This window comes from Cydia pomonella, chromosome 9, assembly GCF_033807575.1.
Source record: "Cydia pomonella isolate Wapato2018A chromosome 9, ilCydPomo1, whole genome shotgun sequence".
NCBI lineage: Eukaryota > Metazoa > Arthropoda > Insecta > Lepidoptera > Tortricidae > Cydia > Cydia pomonella.
In genome coordinates this window covers 633,493-650,215 of record NC_084711.1, presented here as the reverse complement: position 1 = coordinate 650,215, position 16,723 = coordinate 633,493, and the positions used below count along the sequence as shown (strand labels likewise).

Genomic DNA, 16,723 nt, shown 5'->3' with positions numbered 1-16,723 from the left:
CGACACAACGGTACTGTAGTGTGACCAATCTGAGCGACACAACGGTACTGTAGTGTGACACGCGTGCGGTGCGCGCGCGGCGGGCGCGGCCTGCGCGTGCGCCGCTGCGGGGCGCCGCTCCTCCCCGCGCCCGCGCGCCTGCTGCTGCAGGTGGAGCGCAACCTGAGCGACACGCACAACGGTACTGTAGTGTGACCAATCTGTACGATACAACGGTACTGTATTGTGACCCAATCTGAGCGACACAACGGTACTGTAGTGTGACCAATCTGTACGATACAACGGTACTGTATTGTGACCCAATCTGAGCGACACAACGGTACTGTAGTGTGACCCAATCTGAGCGACACAACGGTACTGTAGTGTGACCAATCTGAGCGACACAACGGTACTGTAGTGTGACCAATCTGAGCGACACAACGGTACTGTAGTGTGACACGCGTGCGGTGCGCGCGCGGCGGGCGCGGCCTGCGCGTGCGCCGCTGCGGGGCGCCGCTCCTCCCCGCGCCCGCGCGCCTGCTGCTGCAGGTGGAGCGCAACCTGAGCGACACGCACAACGGTACTGTAGTGTGACCAATCTGTACGATACAACGGTACTGTATTGTGACCCAATCTGAGCGACACAACGGTACTGTAGTGTGACCAATCTGTACGATACAACGGTACTGTATTGTGACCCAATCTGAGCGACACAACGGTACTGTAGTGTGACCCAATCTGAGCGACACAACGGTACTGTAGTGTGACCAATCTGAGCGACACAACGGTACTGTAGTGTGACCAATCTGAGCGACACAACGGTACTGTAGTGTGACACGCGTGCGGTGCGCGCGCGGCGGGCGCGGCCTGCGCGTGCGCCGCTGCGGGGCGCCGCTCCTCCCCGCGCCCGCGCGCCTGCTGCTGCAGGTGGAGCGCAACCTGAGCGACACGCACAACGGTACTGTAGTGTGACCAATCTGTACGATACAACGGTACTGTATTGTGACCCAATCTGAGCGACACAACGGTACTGTAGTGTGACCAATCTGTACGATACAACGGTACTGTATTGTGACCCAATCTGAGCGACACAACGGTACTGTAGTGTGACCCAATCTGAGCGACACAACGGTACTGTAGTGTGACCAATCTGAGCGACACAACGGTACTGTAGTGTGACCAATCTGAGCGACACAACGGTACTGTAGTGTGACACGCGTGCGGTGCGCGCGCGGCGGGCGCGGCCTGCGCGTGCGCCGCTGCGGGGCGCCGCTCCTCCCCGCGCCCGCGCGCCTGCTGCTGCAGGTGGAGCGCAACCTGAGCGACACGCACAACGGTACTGTAGTGTGACCAATCTGTACGATACAACGGTACTGTATTGTGACCCAATCTGAGCGACACAACGGTACTGTAGTGTGACCAATCTGTACGATACAACGGTACTGTATTGTGACCCAATCTGAGCGACACAACGGTACTGTAGTGTGACCCAATCTGAGCGACACAACGGTACTGTAGTGTGACCAATCTGAGCGACACAACGGTACTGTAGTGTGACCAATCTGAGCGACACAACGGTACTGTAGTGTGACACGCGTGCGGTGCGCGCGCGGCGGGCGCGGCCTGCGCGTGCGCCGCTGCGGGGCGCCGCTCCTCCCCGCGCCCGCGCGCCTGCTGCTGCAGGTGGAGCGCAACCTGAGCGACACGCACAACGGTACTGTAGTGTGACCAATCTGTACGATACAACGGTACTGTATTGTGACCCAATCTGAGCGACACAACGGTACTGTAGTGTGACCAATCTGTACGATACAACGGTACTGTATTGTGACCCAATCTGAGCGACACAACGGTACTGTAGTGTGACCCAATCTGAGCGACACAACGGTACTGTAGTGTGACCAATCTGAGCGACACAACGGTACTGTAGTGTGACCAATCTGAGCGACACAACGGTACTGTAGTGTGACACGCGTGCGGTGCGCGCGCGGCGGGCGCGGCCTGCGCGTGCGCCGCTGCGGGGCGCCGCTCCTCCCCGCGCCCGCGCGCCTGCTGCTGCAGGTGGAGCGCAACCTGAGCGACACGCACAACGGTACTGTAGTGTGACCAATCTGTACGATACAACGGTACTGTATTGTGACCCAATCTGAGCGACACAACGGTACTGTAGTGTGACCAATCTGTACGATACAACGGTACTGTATTGTGACCCAATCTGAGCGACACAACGGTACTGTAGTGTGACCCAATCTGAGCGACACAACGGTACTGTAGTGTGACCAATCTGAGCGACACAACGGTACTGTAGTGTGACCAATCTGAGCGACACAACGGTACTGTAGTGTGACACGCGTGCGGTGCGCGCGCGGCGGGCGCGGCCTGCGCGTGCGCCGCTGCGGGGCGCCGCTCCTCCCCGCGCCCGCGCGCCTGCTGCTGCAGGTGGAGCGCAACCTGAGCGACACGCACAACGGTACTGTAGTGTGACCAATCTGTACGATACAACGGTACTGTATTGTGACCCAATCTGAGCGACACAACGGTACTGTAGTGTGACCAATCTGTACGATACAACGGTACTGTATTGTGACCCAATCTGAGCGACACAACGGTACTGTAGTGTGACCCAATCTGAGCGACACAACGGTACTGTAGTGTGACCAATCTGAGCGACACAACGGTACTGTAGTGTGACCAATCTGAGCGACACAACGGTACTGTAGTGTGACACGCGTGCGGTGCGCGCGCGGCGGGCGCGGCCTGCGCGTGCGCCGCTGCGGGGCGCCGCTCCTCCCCGCGCCCGCGCGCCTGCTGCTGCAGGTGGAGCGCAACCTGAGCGACACGCACAACGGTACTGTAGTGTGACCAATCTGTACGATACAACGGTACTGTATTGTGACCCAATCTGAGCGACACAACGGTACTGTAGTGTGACCAATCTGTACGATACAACGGTACTGTATTGTGACCCAATCTGAGCGACACAACGGTACTGTAGTGTGACCCAATCTGAGCGACACAACGGTACTGTAGTGTGACCAATCTGAGCGACACAACGGTACTGTAGTGTGACCAATCTGAGCGACACAACGGTACTGTAGTATGACCAATCTGAGCGACACAACGGTACTGTAGTGTGAACCAATCTGAGCGACACAACGGTACTGTAGTGTGAACCAATCTGAGCGACACAACGGTACTGTAGTGTGACCAATCTGAGCGACACAACGGTACTGTAGTGTGACCAATCTGAGCGACACAACGGTACTGTAGTGTGACCAATCTGAGCGACACAACGGTACTGTAGTGTGACCAATCTGAGCGACACAACGGTACTGTAGTGTGACCAATCTGAGCGACACAACGGTACTGTAGTGTGAACCAATCTGAGCGACACAACGGTACTGTAGTGTGAACCAATCTGAGTGACACAACGGTACTGTAGTGTGAACCAATCTGAGCGACACAACGGTACTGTAGTGTGACCCAATCTGAGCGACACAACGGTACTGTAGTGTGACCAATCTGAGCGACACAACGGTACTGTAGTGTGACCAATCTGAGTGACACAACGGTACTGTAGTGTGACCCAATCTGAGCGACACAACGGTACTGTAGTGTGACCCAATCTGAGCGACACAACGGTACTGTAGTGTGACCAATCTGAGCGACACAACGGTACTGTAGTGTGACCAATCTGAGCGACACAACGGTACTGTAGTGTGAACCAATCTGAGCGACACAACGGTACTGTAGTGTGAACCAATCTGAGCGACACAACGGTACTGTAGTGTGACCAATCTGAGCGACACAACGGTACTGTAGTGTGAACCAATCTGAGCGACACAACGGTACTGTAGTGTGAACCAATCTGAGCGACACAACGGTACTGTAGTGTGAACCAATCTGAGCGACACAACGGTACTGTAGTGTGACCAATCTGAGCGACACAACGGTACTGTAGTGTGACCAATCTGAGCGACACAACGGTACTGTAGTGTGACCAATCTGAGCGACACAACGGTACTGTAGTGTGACCAATCTGAGCGACACAACGGTACTGTAGTGTGAACCAATCTGAGCGACACAACGGTACTGTAGTGTGAACCAATCTGAGCGACACAACGGTACTGTAGTGTGAACCAATCTGAGCGACACAACGGTACTGTAGTGTGAACCAATCTGAGCGACACAACGGTACTGTAGTGTGAACCAATCTGAGCGACACAACGGTACTGTAGTGTGACCAATCTGAGCGACACAACGGTACTGTAGTGTGAACCAATCTGAGCGACACAACGGTACTGTAGTGTGAACCAATCTGAGCGACACAACGGTACTGTAGTGTGAACTAATCTGAGCGACACAACGGTACTGTAGTGTGAACCAATCTGAGCGACACAACGGTACTGTAGTGTGAACCAATCTGAGTGACACAACGGTACTGTAGTGTGAACCAATCTGAGCGACACAACGGTACTGTAGTGTGAACCAATCTGAGCGACACAACGGTACTGTAGTGTGAACCAATCTGAGTGACACAACGGTACTGTAGTGTGAACCAATCTGAGCGACACAACGGTACTGTAGTGTGAACCAATCTGAGCGACACAACGGTACTGTAGTGTGACGCGCGTGCGGTGCGCGCGCGGCGGACGCGGACTGCACATGCGCCGCTGCGTGAAGCCACTGCTGCCAGGATACAGGAGTACGCTGTTAAACTATTCATCAAGGAATTTCTTTTTTTTGTCATTCATATACTACGCTCACTTTAACAATTTGTCATAGTGTTTCATCACGATCTGGAACATCACGAACCTTGGATTGAGGCCTGAGGAAGTAGTAGCGCGGCATTTCGCTTTCTCGGGCTTCATATTCGAAGTGTGATCATAATATTTTAGTTCTTCAAGTTGCACTTAACCGTTTGTCTATGTTAATAATAATTATGAGTTTACTGTCTTGCAGTTCCGGATATGACGGTGCAAGGCACGCTAGCCACTCTACAATGTGCGTTAGACCCGGCGCAATACCGACTCGTACGCGGCGTATTGGCACATAACCTGGGCGAGTGCGTAGCCGATCTACCACCACACGTTCCACTCCCAGCCACGACGGCGCCGCACCATGAACAGGTTCTGTACAGTTTTTGGAGACCTCAGGCTCAATTTATGACTCAACTTGTTTTAGACTAGTGAGCCAGCCGAAACTTTGTAAGTCTTCCACGGAGAAGCGAGTCCTTTCTAAAGATGACTTTAAAAAATATATAACATATTTAAATACTCCCTTACATACTCCCGAAAATAAAAAGCGGTGGTGGCCGAGTGGATATGACGTTCGACTTTCAATCCGGAGGTCGCGGGTTCAAATCCTGGCTCGTACCAATGAGTTTGTCGGAACTTATGTACGAAATATCATTTGATATTTACCACTAGCTTTTCGGTGAAGGAAAACATCGTGAGGAAACCTGCATACATCTGCGAAGAAATTCAAAGGTGTATGTGAAGTCCCCAATCCGCATTGGGCTAGCGTGGGGACTATAGCCCGAGCCCTCTCGCATGAGAGGAGGCCTGTGCCCAGCAGTGGGACGTATATAGGCTGAATTATTATTATTATTATAACATATTTAAACTAAGTAGTAAACACCACGTCATCTTATGTTTTTAAACGTTTATCGCTTAACCCTGCAGTATATCACTCCCGAAAATTTGACTTAAACAAAAATTTATGAAATTCAAAGCATCAAAAAGCATTATCTGTTTTTACTGGTTCTCAGGTGTGGACAACATCCTCCATCAAGCTGGACCTCCTCGATGTGACTGTGGAACTGGAGCCAGAGCATGGCGTCTCCTCACTCGCCTGCATCAACTTCATCAAGTCCCGTCTACTGCTGGAAACGTACTCCGATCTGAGTCAGGACGTCGACCTGGTTTCTCAGGTAAGGACCTCTATCAGGTGTAGACAACATTCTCTATCAAGCTGAACCTTCTAGATGTCTCAGTGTAACTAGAGCCAGAGCATAACTCGCTCATGCTCGAAACGTACTGGTCGTTAGTGGAATTAACTGTTAAAGACATGAATACTTTTACATTTTACCTTAATGCGATGACCACTCTGACATCATCATACACCAGGTAATAAAGCCAAATTCTATAAAATCCGGCCCGCGAAAAGGAACTGAATGCCTGGTCGTGGACACCATTTAGTGAACAATCATTTTTGCATTTGTGATACAAAAAAAGGTTAGGGTGATTTTTCTTTACGGCAATCAAGTCCCAGTGTTCAAGACTTTCAGAAGCAGAAGTGTCTGTATAAACCGGTGTGTTGTTTAGACGACCGGTTTGGCCTAGTGGGTAGTGACCCTGCCTACGAAGCTGATGGTCCTGGGTTCAAATCCTGGTAAGGGCATGTATTCGTGTGATGAGCATGGATATTTGTTCCGGAGTCATGGGTGTTTTCTATGTATTTAAGTATTTATAAATATTTATATATTATATATATCGTTGTCTAAGTACCCTCAACACAAGCCTTATTAATATTGAGCTTACTGTGGGACTTAGTCAATTTGTGTAATAATGTCCTATAATATTTATTATTATATTATTTATTAAAAAAACCCTGTATGTACTTGTTGTAGGAGATCCTCGTGAGCGACACGCGCTACGTGAACGAGCCGGCCAACAGGCGAGGGAACGTGTTCACGCACATCGTGCAGCCCATGGCGGACCATCGGCACAGCGTGCAGGCCGAGGTTCACGCGAGGTACGCAATTTGTTTAAGCAAGGGAAAGGTGTTCCCAACCAGTCTTCCCTACATTGACATTAGCCATTTTTGTGTTCCTCGGGTGTGTATTTCTTCAGTAATTAACTCAAGTTGCTTCGAATAGAAATACAAAAACATGCGGGTGTAAATCTGAGTTTTAGGTGTAAAGCGGCTAAGGAAGTCAAAAAAACATCAGAAAAGTTGATGATGGGATAATGTGATTAGGTTAAGTTAGACAATTTCATCAAGAGGGAAAAAGCGATTATATTACAATAAAATATATATATATTTTTAAATAGAAAACGCGGTGATTCTTCAGCGTACACGATCTTAGTGAACAACATGCGACTGATGGCCATCCTCGACTGGTGGGAAGCGGCGAACCAATTCATCATGCAACTGCCTTTGCCGCCCTGCGACCCCGACCAACAGCATTTGTAAGTTCATCTCAAATGTTGTCTCTAACTCATTAATGTCATAAGCGTAAATAAAACTTCACAAATTTCAAATACAAAAGAAACATATTTTATAACGATTTTTTATACGGTTAACTGTCACTGAACAATTTCTTTATGTTGGATTTAATGTCACTCTTGGTTTCCATTACACAAATTGGGAAATTTAAGTTTTTCTAACTGCTCGTACATTACAAATTTGCAAATTCTTTAAAACGTATTGCCTTAGGCTGCGTTTGCACCAGAGATGTGCGAGGATGCGTAGCGAGGGATGTGTATGTCAGGAACCGATAGAATCACTTCATATGTTTTCCTCGCTCAGCGTGTAGGTTGAGTTTCTGAAAACGCAACCTTAAAGTAATCGTAGGCGCTGAGTTATGTACCGTTACTGGCCCATTTAGAAGTATCATGTACATATCTGCAGAGAGGAGGCTCTGTCAGCGTCCCTCGGACAAATAGGAGCAGCTGGAGCCGCCGGCGCCGGGCCCGCGGGCCAGGTGGAGCTGAAGCTCAACGTCACCGACTCGCAGCTCGTGCTGGTCGAGGACGCGTCCGTGTGGGACACCAACGCCGTCATACTCAAGGTCAGTGTCCGTGGCTAAGGTCTACGGGAGCTCTGCAGCTGGCGACGACAACTTCAAATGAACAGTACAAGATACGAACATGTCTAGTCCCTTTAGTAACATTTTGAGTCATCGCGTTTTTAAAGTTTGGAACGATGTAACGTAATCTTAGTTTAGTATTATGTCACTACCTGTGAGTTCCTATAATTGACTTCCTGTATCTACTATATTTTTCTATATATATATATATAAAAAAAAAAATTACGTTGATTCCGGGACTAGGTTTTGTTAGAGTAAAAAAGTTGTGTTATACAGTGGTAACAGAAAATATAAGTAATTGTTAAGTAAGCGCTCTGCATTTTTTAATTAAAATCTCGTTTTCCGAAAAAAGTGCCTACAAATTTTCTTTTCGTGTACCCTTCATTAATTTTTTATTTTATTTTCTTTATTTAGAAACAAACAGTCTCTTATATTGATAAATTGTTACAATATAGGGTAATAGACTTATAGACCTACAGTTTCCTTAAATATAGTATGAATACCATATAACCTAATTACATAAAATTACTAAAATAAACCTGAAATAACCGTTTAATAACCGTTTCTTTTTATCAACGTGCCTAATCTCAATCTATTTTGAATAATTTTGACTTAATTAAAATGATATTTATCAAATTATATTCCTTACATCTTATAAAACAAAGCCCCCCGCCGCGTCTGCCTGCTTGTATGTATGTTCACGATAAACCCAAAAACTACTGAACGGATTTTCATGCGGTTTTCAACAATCAATAGAGTGATTCTTGAGGAAGGTTTAAGTGTATAATTTGTTTTTGTAACTCGTGCAAAGCCGGGGCGGGTCGCTGATTCGTTATATCCGAGGGTCCTGAAGGCTTGTTTTTCTTGTTCAGAGTACGACGGTGATCACATACCGCGTCGCAGACGCAGCGAAGCCTGTATCCTGCGAGCTCAATGAACTAGAAGTGTTCTCCTGTGTGCTGGGGCTAGAGGAGGAGACCGCGCTCGCTATCGTCGACCCCGCTGCGGTTACGGTTGCCCTGCATAAGGACCGCTCGCTACACGTAACTATCTTATACACTGTCTTCATTTTTAATCTCCTTGTCTAATCTGACTTGGCACTGTTCTTTCACAACTTAAGAGAGAATCCATAAGAGAGGTATGGGCATTGTGAATGTCATCTCGCTTTGTGTCCTTCGGGCCAATATATGACGTTCTAGCGGCGCTCAGGTTTGTTTATTATGTGATCGAATGAAAACACTTTAATTTCAGATATCAATGGGCACGTTGAACCTGCGATTGTCGTATCACGACATGCGCATGTTCGCGTCGATGATACAGTCGCTACCGGCGCAAGTCCGTGCTGCTTTGTCAGGTAAACACAATACATGTTTAAATGATCCTTGTTTCGAAAACGGTTAGTCCAGAAAAGAATCGAAAATTTACCTGGTGGATTCGGATTGAATTGATCTGGAGGACTTAGTACCAAAACCTGTAAAATAAAACTTGTGGCTACTAAATAAAACGGTGACTAAAATTCATAATTTCTAATGTGGTTAGTTGTGTCTTGTGTGGTTGGCACTTCTATTTAAAAGTTTGCCGACCCGTTGTCTAATCTATAATTACTTTTACATTATATTTATATTTTTTTATATAATAGGACATTATTACACAAATCGACTAAGTCCCACAGTAAGTTTTAAAAGGCTTGTGTTGAGGGTACTTAGACAACGATATATATAAATATTTATTTATTATTCGTGGTCATCCTTGTGAGGAAGCACATGTTAGAAGTTCGTGGAAAGACTGGCAATGGTATTTCCAGGAAAAACAGAAGAAGAAACAGTAGACGCAGATGCACCGGCGAACAGCCTGCACATGCGAGCCGGGGCGCGCCTGCTGCCGCCTCGCTGGCTGCCGCTGCGCGCGCCGCCGCCGCAGCCGTCCGCGGTGTGGCCTCTTCGAGCCGTGCAGGTACTAAGTGTGTACTAACATCGATGGACCTTATCAGTTCAGTTCAGTTCAAATAATCTTTATTCATGTAGGCCTAGCAACAAGCACTTATGAATAGTAAGACAGTATTACATATAATTATCTTAAGCTAATTATCAGAGTAATTTATTGATGTAAATATTATTCCATATATAATACTAATGAATATAATTCATATATCAAATTTAATACTAAGAATTTCACAAAATATCGTCATACAAAAAAAAACAATTGTATAAAAAATACTAGTCTAGAATGTTTCTAGAATAAATTATAAATTTCAAACAAATAAAATAAAAAATAAAAACAACAAAGGAAGTACATGCATTGGTATATCCATTTCATCATCATTATTCAAATATAATAAATAATGAATCATTTCGAATCATAATTAATCCCACGCTGTTTTATCATTCATGTAGTCTTGTGTGGCACATGCTTTACATGATTCTTAAATTTATTAATTGATAATTCAGTAATATGGTTTGGAAGTTTATTATAAAATCTTACACAATAGGGTTGTTTCCAATTTTTTGAAACGCTCGTATTACGTTCTATATTAACTAAAAGTTGCCCTAAAATTCAACTTTTATACCAATAACGGCTTTAAATATGTTAAATTAACAAAATATATTTTGACAGATGCTTTCGCGCCCAAAACGCTGTTTGAAAATTGTGTGACGTCACAGTTTACGGTTTAACACATAACTACATACGCACGTAGAAAATACGAATTGTCAACTGACGTTTGTCATTTGTTGTTTATCGCCTAATTGTCAACAGTGTCAATCCGAGAGTTGTGACGTCATCAGAATCCTCAATGACGTTTCGAGTTTGGTCACGTGACGTGTGCCAAAAGTTATTTTAAATTCAATATTTACAAAAATATGGTCATTACAGGTCCCCTAAAAGTAGTTTAACATGTTCTTATAATCCAAAAGAATTTATTGGGATACAATTCTGCCCTAAAATTTGTAGATGGAAACAACCCTATTACCCATGAATGATTTTTTAATTTTATGGAGCCGAGTGAAGGGCACTGCGAGCTTATGTTTATTACTAGTGTTCATATTATGAATGTCACATTTTTTCTTAAAATCGGCAATATTTTTATGTACATACAGAATATTCTCATAAATGTATTGTTGTAATGTATGCACTAGTGTGCACTGTCATTATGTCAATTTCCTTAAATTTATCTCTGAGTCTCTATGGTTCATTTTATGTATTGCTCGAATAGCCCTTTTCTTCTTATGTCTGTGGAATAAGGTTTACGAATTGCCAGTTAACAATATGTAAGGTACAGGAGCCGCTACTAACCCAAAAAGCATTCTTTTGAATTCATGATAACTGTATTATGTAGTGAATGCAGTTTTATCGTCTAGTCTTTATGACATCTACTTATTTTCGGTGTGTAGCCACTGTTTGCCGTATATATCCGTATCGTAAAGAGATATTTGGACTTGATAAGTCAGTTTAAAAAATTGTCTTTAAAACTTGAAATTGTTTAGGCGAAATGACGTAACTTTTACTTAGGTATATTATTTAAAACTAACAACTTGTATTCAATAATTTGAAACTGCTCTTTCTGCAGGTGACCGCTGAGTGCGTGACGCTCTGTGTGATCGACGACTGTCTGGACTCGGATGTGCCGTTACTGGAGGTCTCTTTAGCTGACCTTAACGTGGAACAGGTACATAGTTGCCAACCGTGTTTCTTGGACATTGATATTTATCAGGCACTCGTAGTTTCTGTGCGTGTGTTGGGCATGTAAAAGCGGTTGCTTTTGTCTTAGGACCTGCGCAAGATAGAAGAGTCATTTTCGGACCCCGTGCTGGTGTGCACGCCGTGCGCGGGCGCCGCGCCGGCGGGCGGCGGCGCGGGCGCCGGGCGGCTGGGCGGCGCGCTCAGCGTGCACTACTACAACCGCATGCTGTCCGGCTGGGAGCCCGCCATCGAGCCCTGGAGGTCACTGTTACTGATTACCTTTATGTTCGGACCCCGTGCTGGTGTGCACGCCGTGCGCGGGCGGCTGGGCGGCGCGCTCAGCGTGCACTACTACAACCGCATGCTGTCCGGCTGGGAGCCCGCCATCGAGCCCTGGAGGTCACTGTTACTGATTACCTTTATGTTCGGACCCCGTGCTGGTGTGCACGCCGTGCGCGGGCGGCTGGGCGGCGCGCTCAGCGTGCACTACTACAACCGCATGCTGTCCGGCTGGGAGCCCGCCATCGAGCCCTGGAGGTCACTGTTACTGATTACCTTTATGTTCGGACCCCGTGCTGGTGTGCACGCCGTGCGCGGGCGGCTGGGCGGCGCGCTCAGCGTGCACTACTACAACCGCATGCTGTCCGGCTGGGAGCCCGCCATCGAGCCCTGGAGGTCACTGTTACTGATTACCTTTATGTTCGGACCCCGTGCTGGTGTGCACGCCGTGCGCGGGCGGCTGGGCGGCGCGCTCAGCGTGCACTACTACAACCGCATGCTGTCCGGCTGGGAGCCCGCCATCGAGCCCTGGAGGTCACTGTTACTGATTACCTTTATGTTCGGACCCCGTGCTGGTGTGCACGCCGTGCGCGGGCGGCTGGGCGGCGCGCTCAGCGTGCACTACTACAACCGCATGCTGTCCGGCTGGGAGCCCGCCATCGAGCCCTGGAGGTCACTGTTACTGATTACCTTTATGTTCGGACCCCGTGCTGGTGTGCACGCCGTGCGCGGGCGGCTGGGCGGCGCGCTCAGCGTGCACTACTACAACCGCATGCTGTCCGGCTGGGAGCCCGCCATCGAGCCCTGGAGGTCACTGTTACTGATTACCTTTATGTTCGGACCCCGTGCTGGTGTGCACGCCGTGCGCGGGCGGCTGGGCGGCGCGCTCAGCGTGCACTACTACAACCGCATGCTGTCCGGCTGGGAGCCCGCCATCGAGCCCTGGAGGTCACTGTTACTGATTACCTTTATGTTCGGACCCCGTGCTGGTGTGCACGCCGTGCGCGGGCGGCTGGGCGGCGCGCTCAGCGTGCACTACTACAACCGCATGCTGTCCGGCTGGGAGCCCGCCATCGAGCCCTGGAGGTCACTGTTACTGATTACCTTTATGTTCGGACCCCGTGCTGGTGTGCACGCCGTGCGCGGGCGGCTGGGCGGCGCGCTCAGCGTGCACTACTACAACCGCATGCTGTCCGGCTGGGAGCCCGCCATCGAGCCCTGGAGGTCACTGTTACTGATTACCTTTATGTTCGGACCCCGTGCTGGTGTGCACGCCGTGCGCGGGCGGCTGGGCGGCGCGCTCAGCGTGCACTACTACAACCGCATGCTGTCCGGCTGGGAGCCCGCCATCGAGCCCTGGAGGTCACTGTTACTGATTACCTTTATGTTCTATTTCATATCGAAAAAACTACTCATTCATTTTGCACAAATTTTAATTATTGAAAGGCCATCTTAGGAAGTGTCATTTATGGTAGTTGTTTTCCCATTGTGTGAGTGGAAAAAGATTGAGTATTTATTCAAACTTGAGCTTAGTCAATGATTTTGGATTTGTTTAGATTCGAGACGTCATGGGAGTACACGCTGACCAGCGGCCTCGCGCTAGGCCGGCTGGCGGTGTCCGTGCGTTCAACCGAAGTGCTTAACACAAACATCACGTCCTCGCTCGTGGAGCTGACGCAGCTGGTGCGGGCTAACTGGACCGCCGATTACTACACGCAGGTAAGCAATGCGTTTCTTGTATTTCTTGTGATCATCTTGAAGCTGGACTGTTCTTTAGACCCAACGACAGTATTATAAACTGTATAGCCATATTATACTTGTATTGCTGTTTTCTTTCTGTATTGTTTTCTTTTATTGAGGTGTACAATAAACAGTATTTATATTGTATAAATTGGTAATGTCCGAACTGTGAAAGTGTGTGTCGAAGTGTTACGCATAGAAATGCCATAGCTCGTTGGTCTGGTAAGAATATGTTTTAACTTTTAAATAATTTTCAGCCGGTATCTCTGGATGCATCGCCGAAAGGTAGCCCAGCGGGGCATCGGCGGCGCTCACCGTTCGTGCCTTACGCTCTACGTAACCACACTGGACACAAGCTGTGGTTCACTACACTTCTAACTACTTGTGACGTGTGAGTTCATTCTCTTCATTTAGACAACTTCTGAACTGAGTGGTGATATTTTTTTATATGGTATGGTAGAATTGACTTTTAAATGATTATTTTAAATAATTTTTTTTTATTACTTTCATTACGATTTGATTTTTTTGGTTTTCATAGTTAGTATTTTCCTCGCATTGGTGTGGATGAAAAATTTTGTGTTTCACTCGGAGGCAAAGTTTGTTTAACCCTCGTTCCCTGAATCCCACGCAACGCTCAAGATTCCACTTCTACAATCACTCGCTACGGTCGTGGTTCACTTTTGGAATCTTTCGCTAGCTCGGATATCAATATTAGCACGAGCAGTTAGAGATTATTTTGTTTCAAAGTAAATCACATTTTGTCTGTCATCGCGTCAGAATCTGAGTATACTGGAGAAATCAAAGCAACTTTTAATAAGACACTGTATTCTAATCTCTTATAAAAGCTAAGTTTAGTAAAGTTTTAGGGATAAGTTCGCCTTTGTACATAACATTTGTTTTTCTTGTTTAATTTGGTCTGTTTTATGTTAACCTGTTTATGTGCAATAAAGTGATAAACATACATACATACAAAGTCAGCAACATCTACGTTTTAGAGTTCTGTACCAAAAAGGTAAAAAGGAACCCTTAGGGTGCGACTCTGCCCGGGAGTCTGTTTCTAAGGGCTCCTCTACACGATGGTCCAGCGTAGGCCAGTCCAAGGGACGCAGCTATGCGGTGAAATGAGATAGGTATATCACTTGCTCCCTCTAACGCATAAATGCGTCCCTAGCACTAGCCATAACATTTCAATTTTACTGTGGATGTTGCTGACCTCGCTTCTATATGACACAATTGTCTTGTATGTGGGCTATTTGTAAAGTTTGTTTTGTAAAAGATATTTGAAACGATGGTAGTTGATAAATATTGTGGTGAACAGACTGACGGAGACCCTCGGGTGGAGCGGGCCCGACGACTCGTGGGTGTGCGTGCGCGGCGGCGACACGGAGCCGTTCTCGTTCGGCGCGCGGCGCGGGCGCGGCGCGCGCGCGGGCCCCGCCGTGCTGCACCAGCTGGCGCTGCGCCTGGACGGCTGGGGCCCGCCCGGCCCCGTGTGCGTGGACCGCGTCGGCGTGTTCTTCCGGACGCTCACGCATGCGGTAACTAGACACTGTTTTAACAGACTTTTCATGTTATGTTCCTTGTAATAGGCTGCGGAGTATGACGTTTCAGGTGCGGCTGGGACAGGAGGTCGTTAATGGAATTTCATACAAATCTTGCTGGCCTAGGCCGGCAAAGTCCTCTTTTTTAATTTCCATTCCACATAAATGGCCATGGCACAGGCATCAATGACATTCTGCCACTATGCGTATAAAAAAAAATTACAACAATGACAAGTGTCAATTCTAAAGGTTCGTTCAGAAACGTGCTTTCGTACTTTTTTGAAGTAACATGATAATAAATATAAATGTATGAAGTATCTGTTTTGTATTAAAACCGAGTTAAAATATAGCGAAATAGTAATATACATACGTTAGTTTTAGGTTTGTCTTGTTTATTTATAATTTCTTTAAAAATAAAACTTTCATTTTTTTGTTGTTTATTTCATTGCATGTTTGAGAAAAGCACTATACATACCTCGGCGGGAAATATGGGGTTGTCCGCCTCAGACCTATCTATATGTCTTCGGCCGGCAACCCCTTTCGTCCCGGCCTCTGTAATAATGTACTATTAGAATAAAGGAGTCCTGCTCCGGCTAGTTTCCAAGCTGGCATCTTCTCCCTGACACTCATTCTTGTGGTTTTAAGCGCCTTTTTTTAAGTTGAGATAGTGTTTTATCTGCTTTAAAAGATTGTTTGCATGCACTCACCATTTTTTTATGTCTTGTTGCCAGAAAACGGGCGCAGAAGCCCGGATTGTGCTAGAAGTGTCGCTAGAAGGCTCGGCGCGCAAGCTGGTGACGGTGCGTTCGGCGCTCACGCTACTGAATCGACTGACTGTACCCGTTGATGTGCGGCTGGAACCCGCTCCAGGTAATTCACTGGAATTCCAACAGTATGTTTAGTTGGGAATTAAATGTCAATCTATTTCATATAAGATCACACAAATATGGATATATTTAAAAAGAAAAACGTTTTGCTAAACCGACCTTATACTTGAAGCAGACAAATCGGCAACCCTCTGAACTCATAATGTCCGAACTACATACTATAGTTGAAGCGATCTTTAAACCTATGGAGTGTGGAATTAAGAGGAGTGACATCTCTTATGGTAGAACTGTTGCAAAAGGGTCCAGCTGTCAGCTATAAATAATAGTTCCAAATATCTCCAGAGTAGCGCTAGAGTAGCTAAGAACCTAGGCGTTATTGACGGAGTGAAGTGCGCTGTCTATGATTTGATTTTTTGTTCAAGTACTCTAGGCATTGTGGCGCCACCTATTTAAGGTTTTTTGATGACACTTTGGTATATGGAGCTTTCTTTCCTTACCTCCACCTTCCATATTTAAACCTGTCGGCATCCTTCTGAATTCTTAATGTCCGAACTACATACTACAGTTGAAGTGGACTTTAGACCTGTCGGCATCCTTCTGAACTCATAATGTCCGAACTGCATACTATAGTTGAGGTGGACTTTAGACCTGTTGGCATCCTTCTGAACTCATAATGTCAGGAATACATTAACACTTAAAATTCTTTATAACAGTTATGTACGAAGTCGGCTTGAGTTCGCATGTGCGGTTTGGAAACCCCATTACAGCATTCATATTGACAGGATAGAGCGATTGCAAAAAAAGTTCCTAAAATCCCTTGATTTTAAATGTGGTATTGAATACAAAGATTATGTGGAATCCTTAAA

General features: G+C 46.8%; 1 protein-coding gene across 1 annotated transcript in view; it reads left to right on the top strand.

Moving 5' to 3' along the window:
- LOC133520978 (uncharacterized) overlaps window positions 1-16,723 on the top strand; it is a 96,935-nt gene that overhangs the window by 44,544 nt on the left and 35,668 nt on the right. The window contains exons 51-72 of the mRNA XM_061855697.1: window positions 54-191; window positions 432-569; window positions 810-947; window positions 1,188-1,325; window positions 1,566-1,703; window positions 1,944-2,081; window positions 2,322-2,459; window positions 2,700-2,827; window positions 4,942-5,108; window positions 5,750-5,911; window positions 6,611-6,735; window positions 7,035-7,172; window positions 7,615-7,774; window positions 8,665-8,835; window positions 9,044-9,146; window positions 9,597-9,745; window positions 11,358-11,456; window positions 11,559-13,111; window positions 13,306-13,468; window positions 13,747-13,880; window positions 14,808-15,027; window positions 15,762-15,900. Of these exons, the coding sequence (XP_061711681.1) occupies window positions 54-191; window positions 432-569; window positions 810-947; window positions 1,188-1,325; window positions 1,566-1,703; window positions 1,944-2,081; window positions 2,322-2,459; window positions 2,700-2,827; window positions 4,942-5,108; window positions 5,750-5,911; window positions 6,611-6,735; window positions 7,035-7,172; window positions 7,615-7,774; window positions 8,665-8,835; window positions 9,044-9,146; window positions 9,597-9,745; window positions 11,358-11,456; window positions 11,559-13,111; window positions 13,306-13,468; window positions 13,747-13,880; window positions 14,808-15,027; window positions 15,762-15,900 (4,577 nt within the window). The remainder of the gene's footprint in view (window positions 1-53; window positions 192-431; window positions 570-809; window positions 948-1,187; window positions 1,326-1,565; window positions 1,704-1,943; window positions 2,082-2,321; window positions 2,460-2,699; window positions 2,828-4,941; window positions 5,109-5,749; window positions 5,912-6,610; window positions 6,736-7,034; window positions 7,173-7,614; window positions 7,775-8,664; window positions 8,836-9,043; window positions 9,147-9,596; window positions 9,746-11,357; window positions 11,457-11,558; window positions 13,112-13,305; window positions 13,469-13,746; window positions 13,881-14,807; window positions 15,028-15,761; window positions 15,901-16,723) is intronic.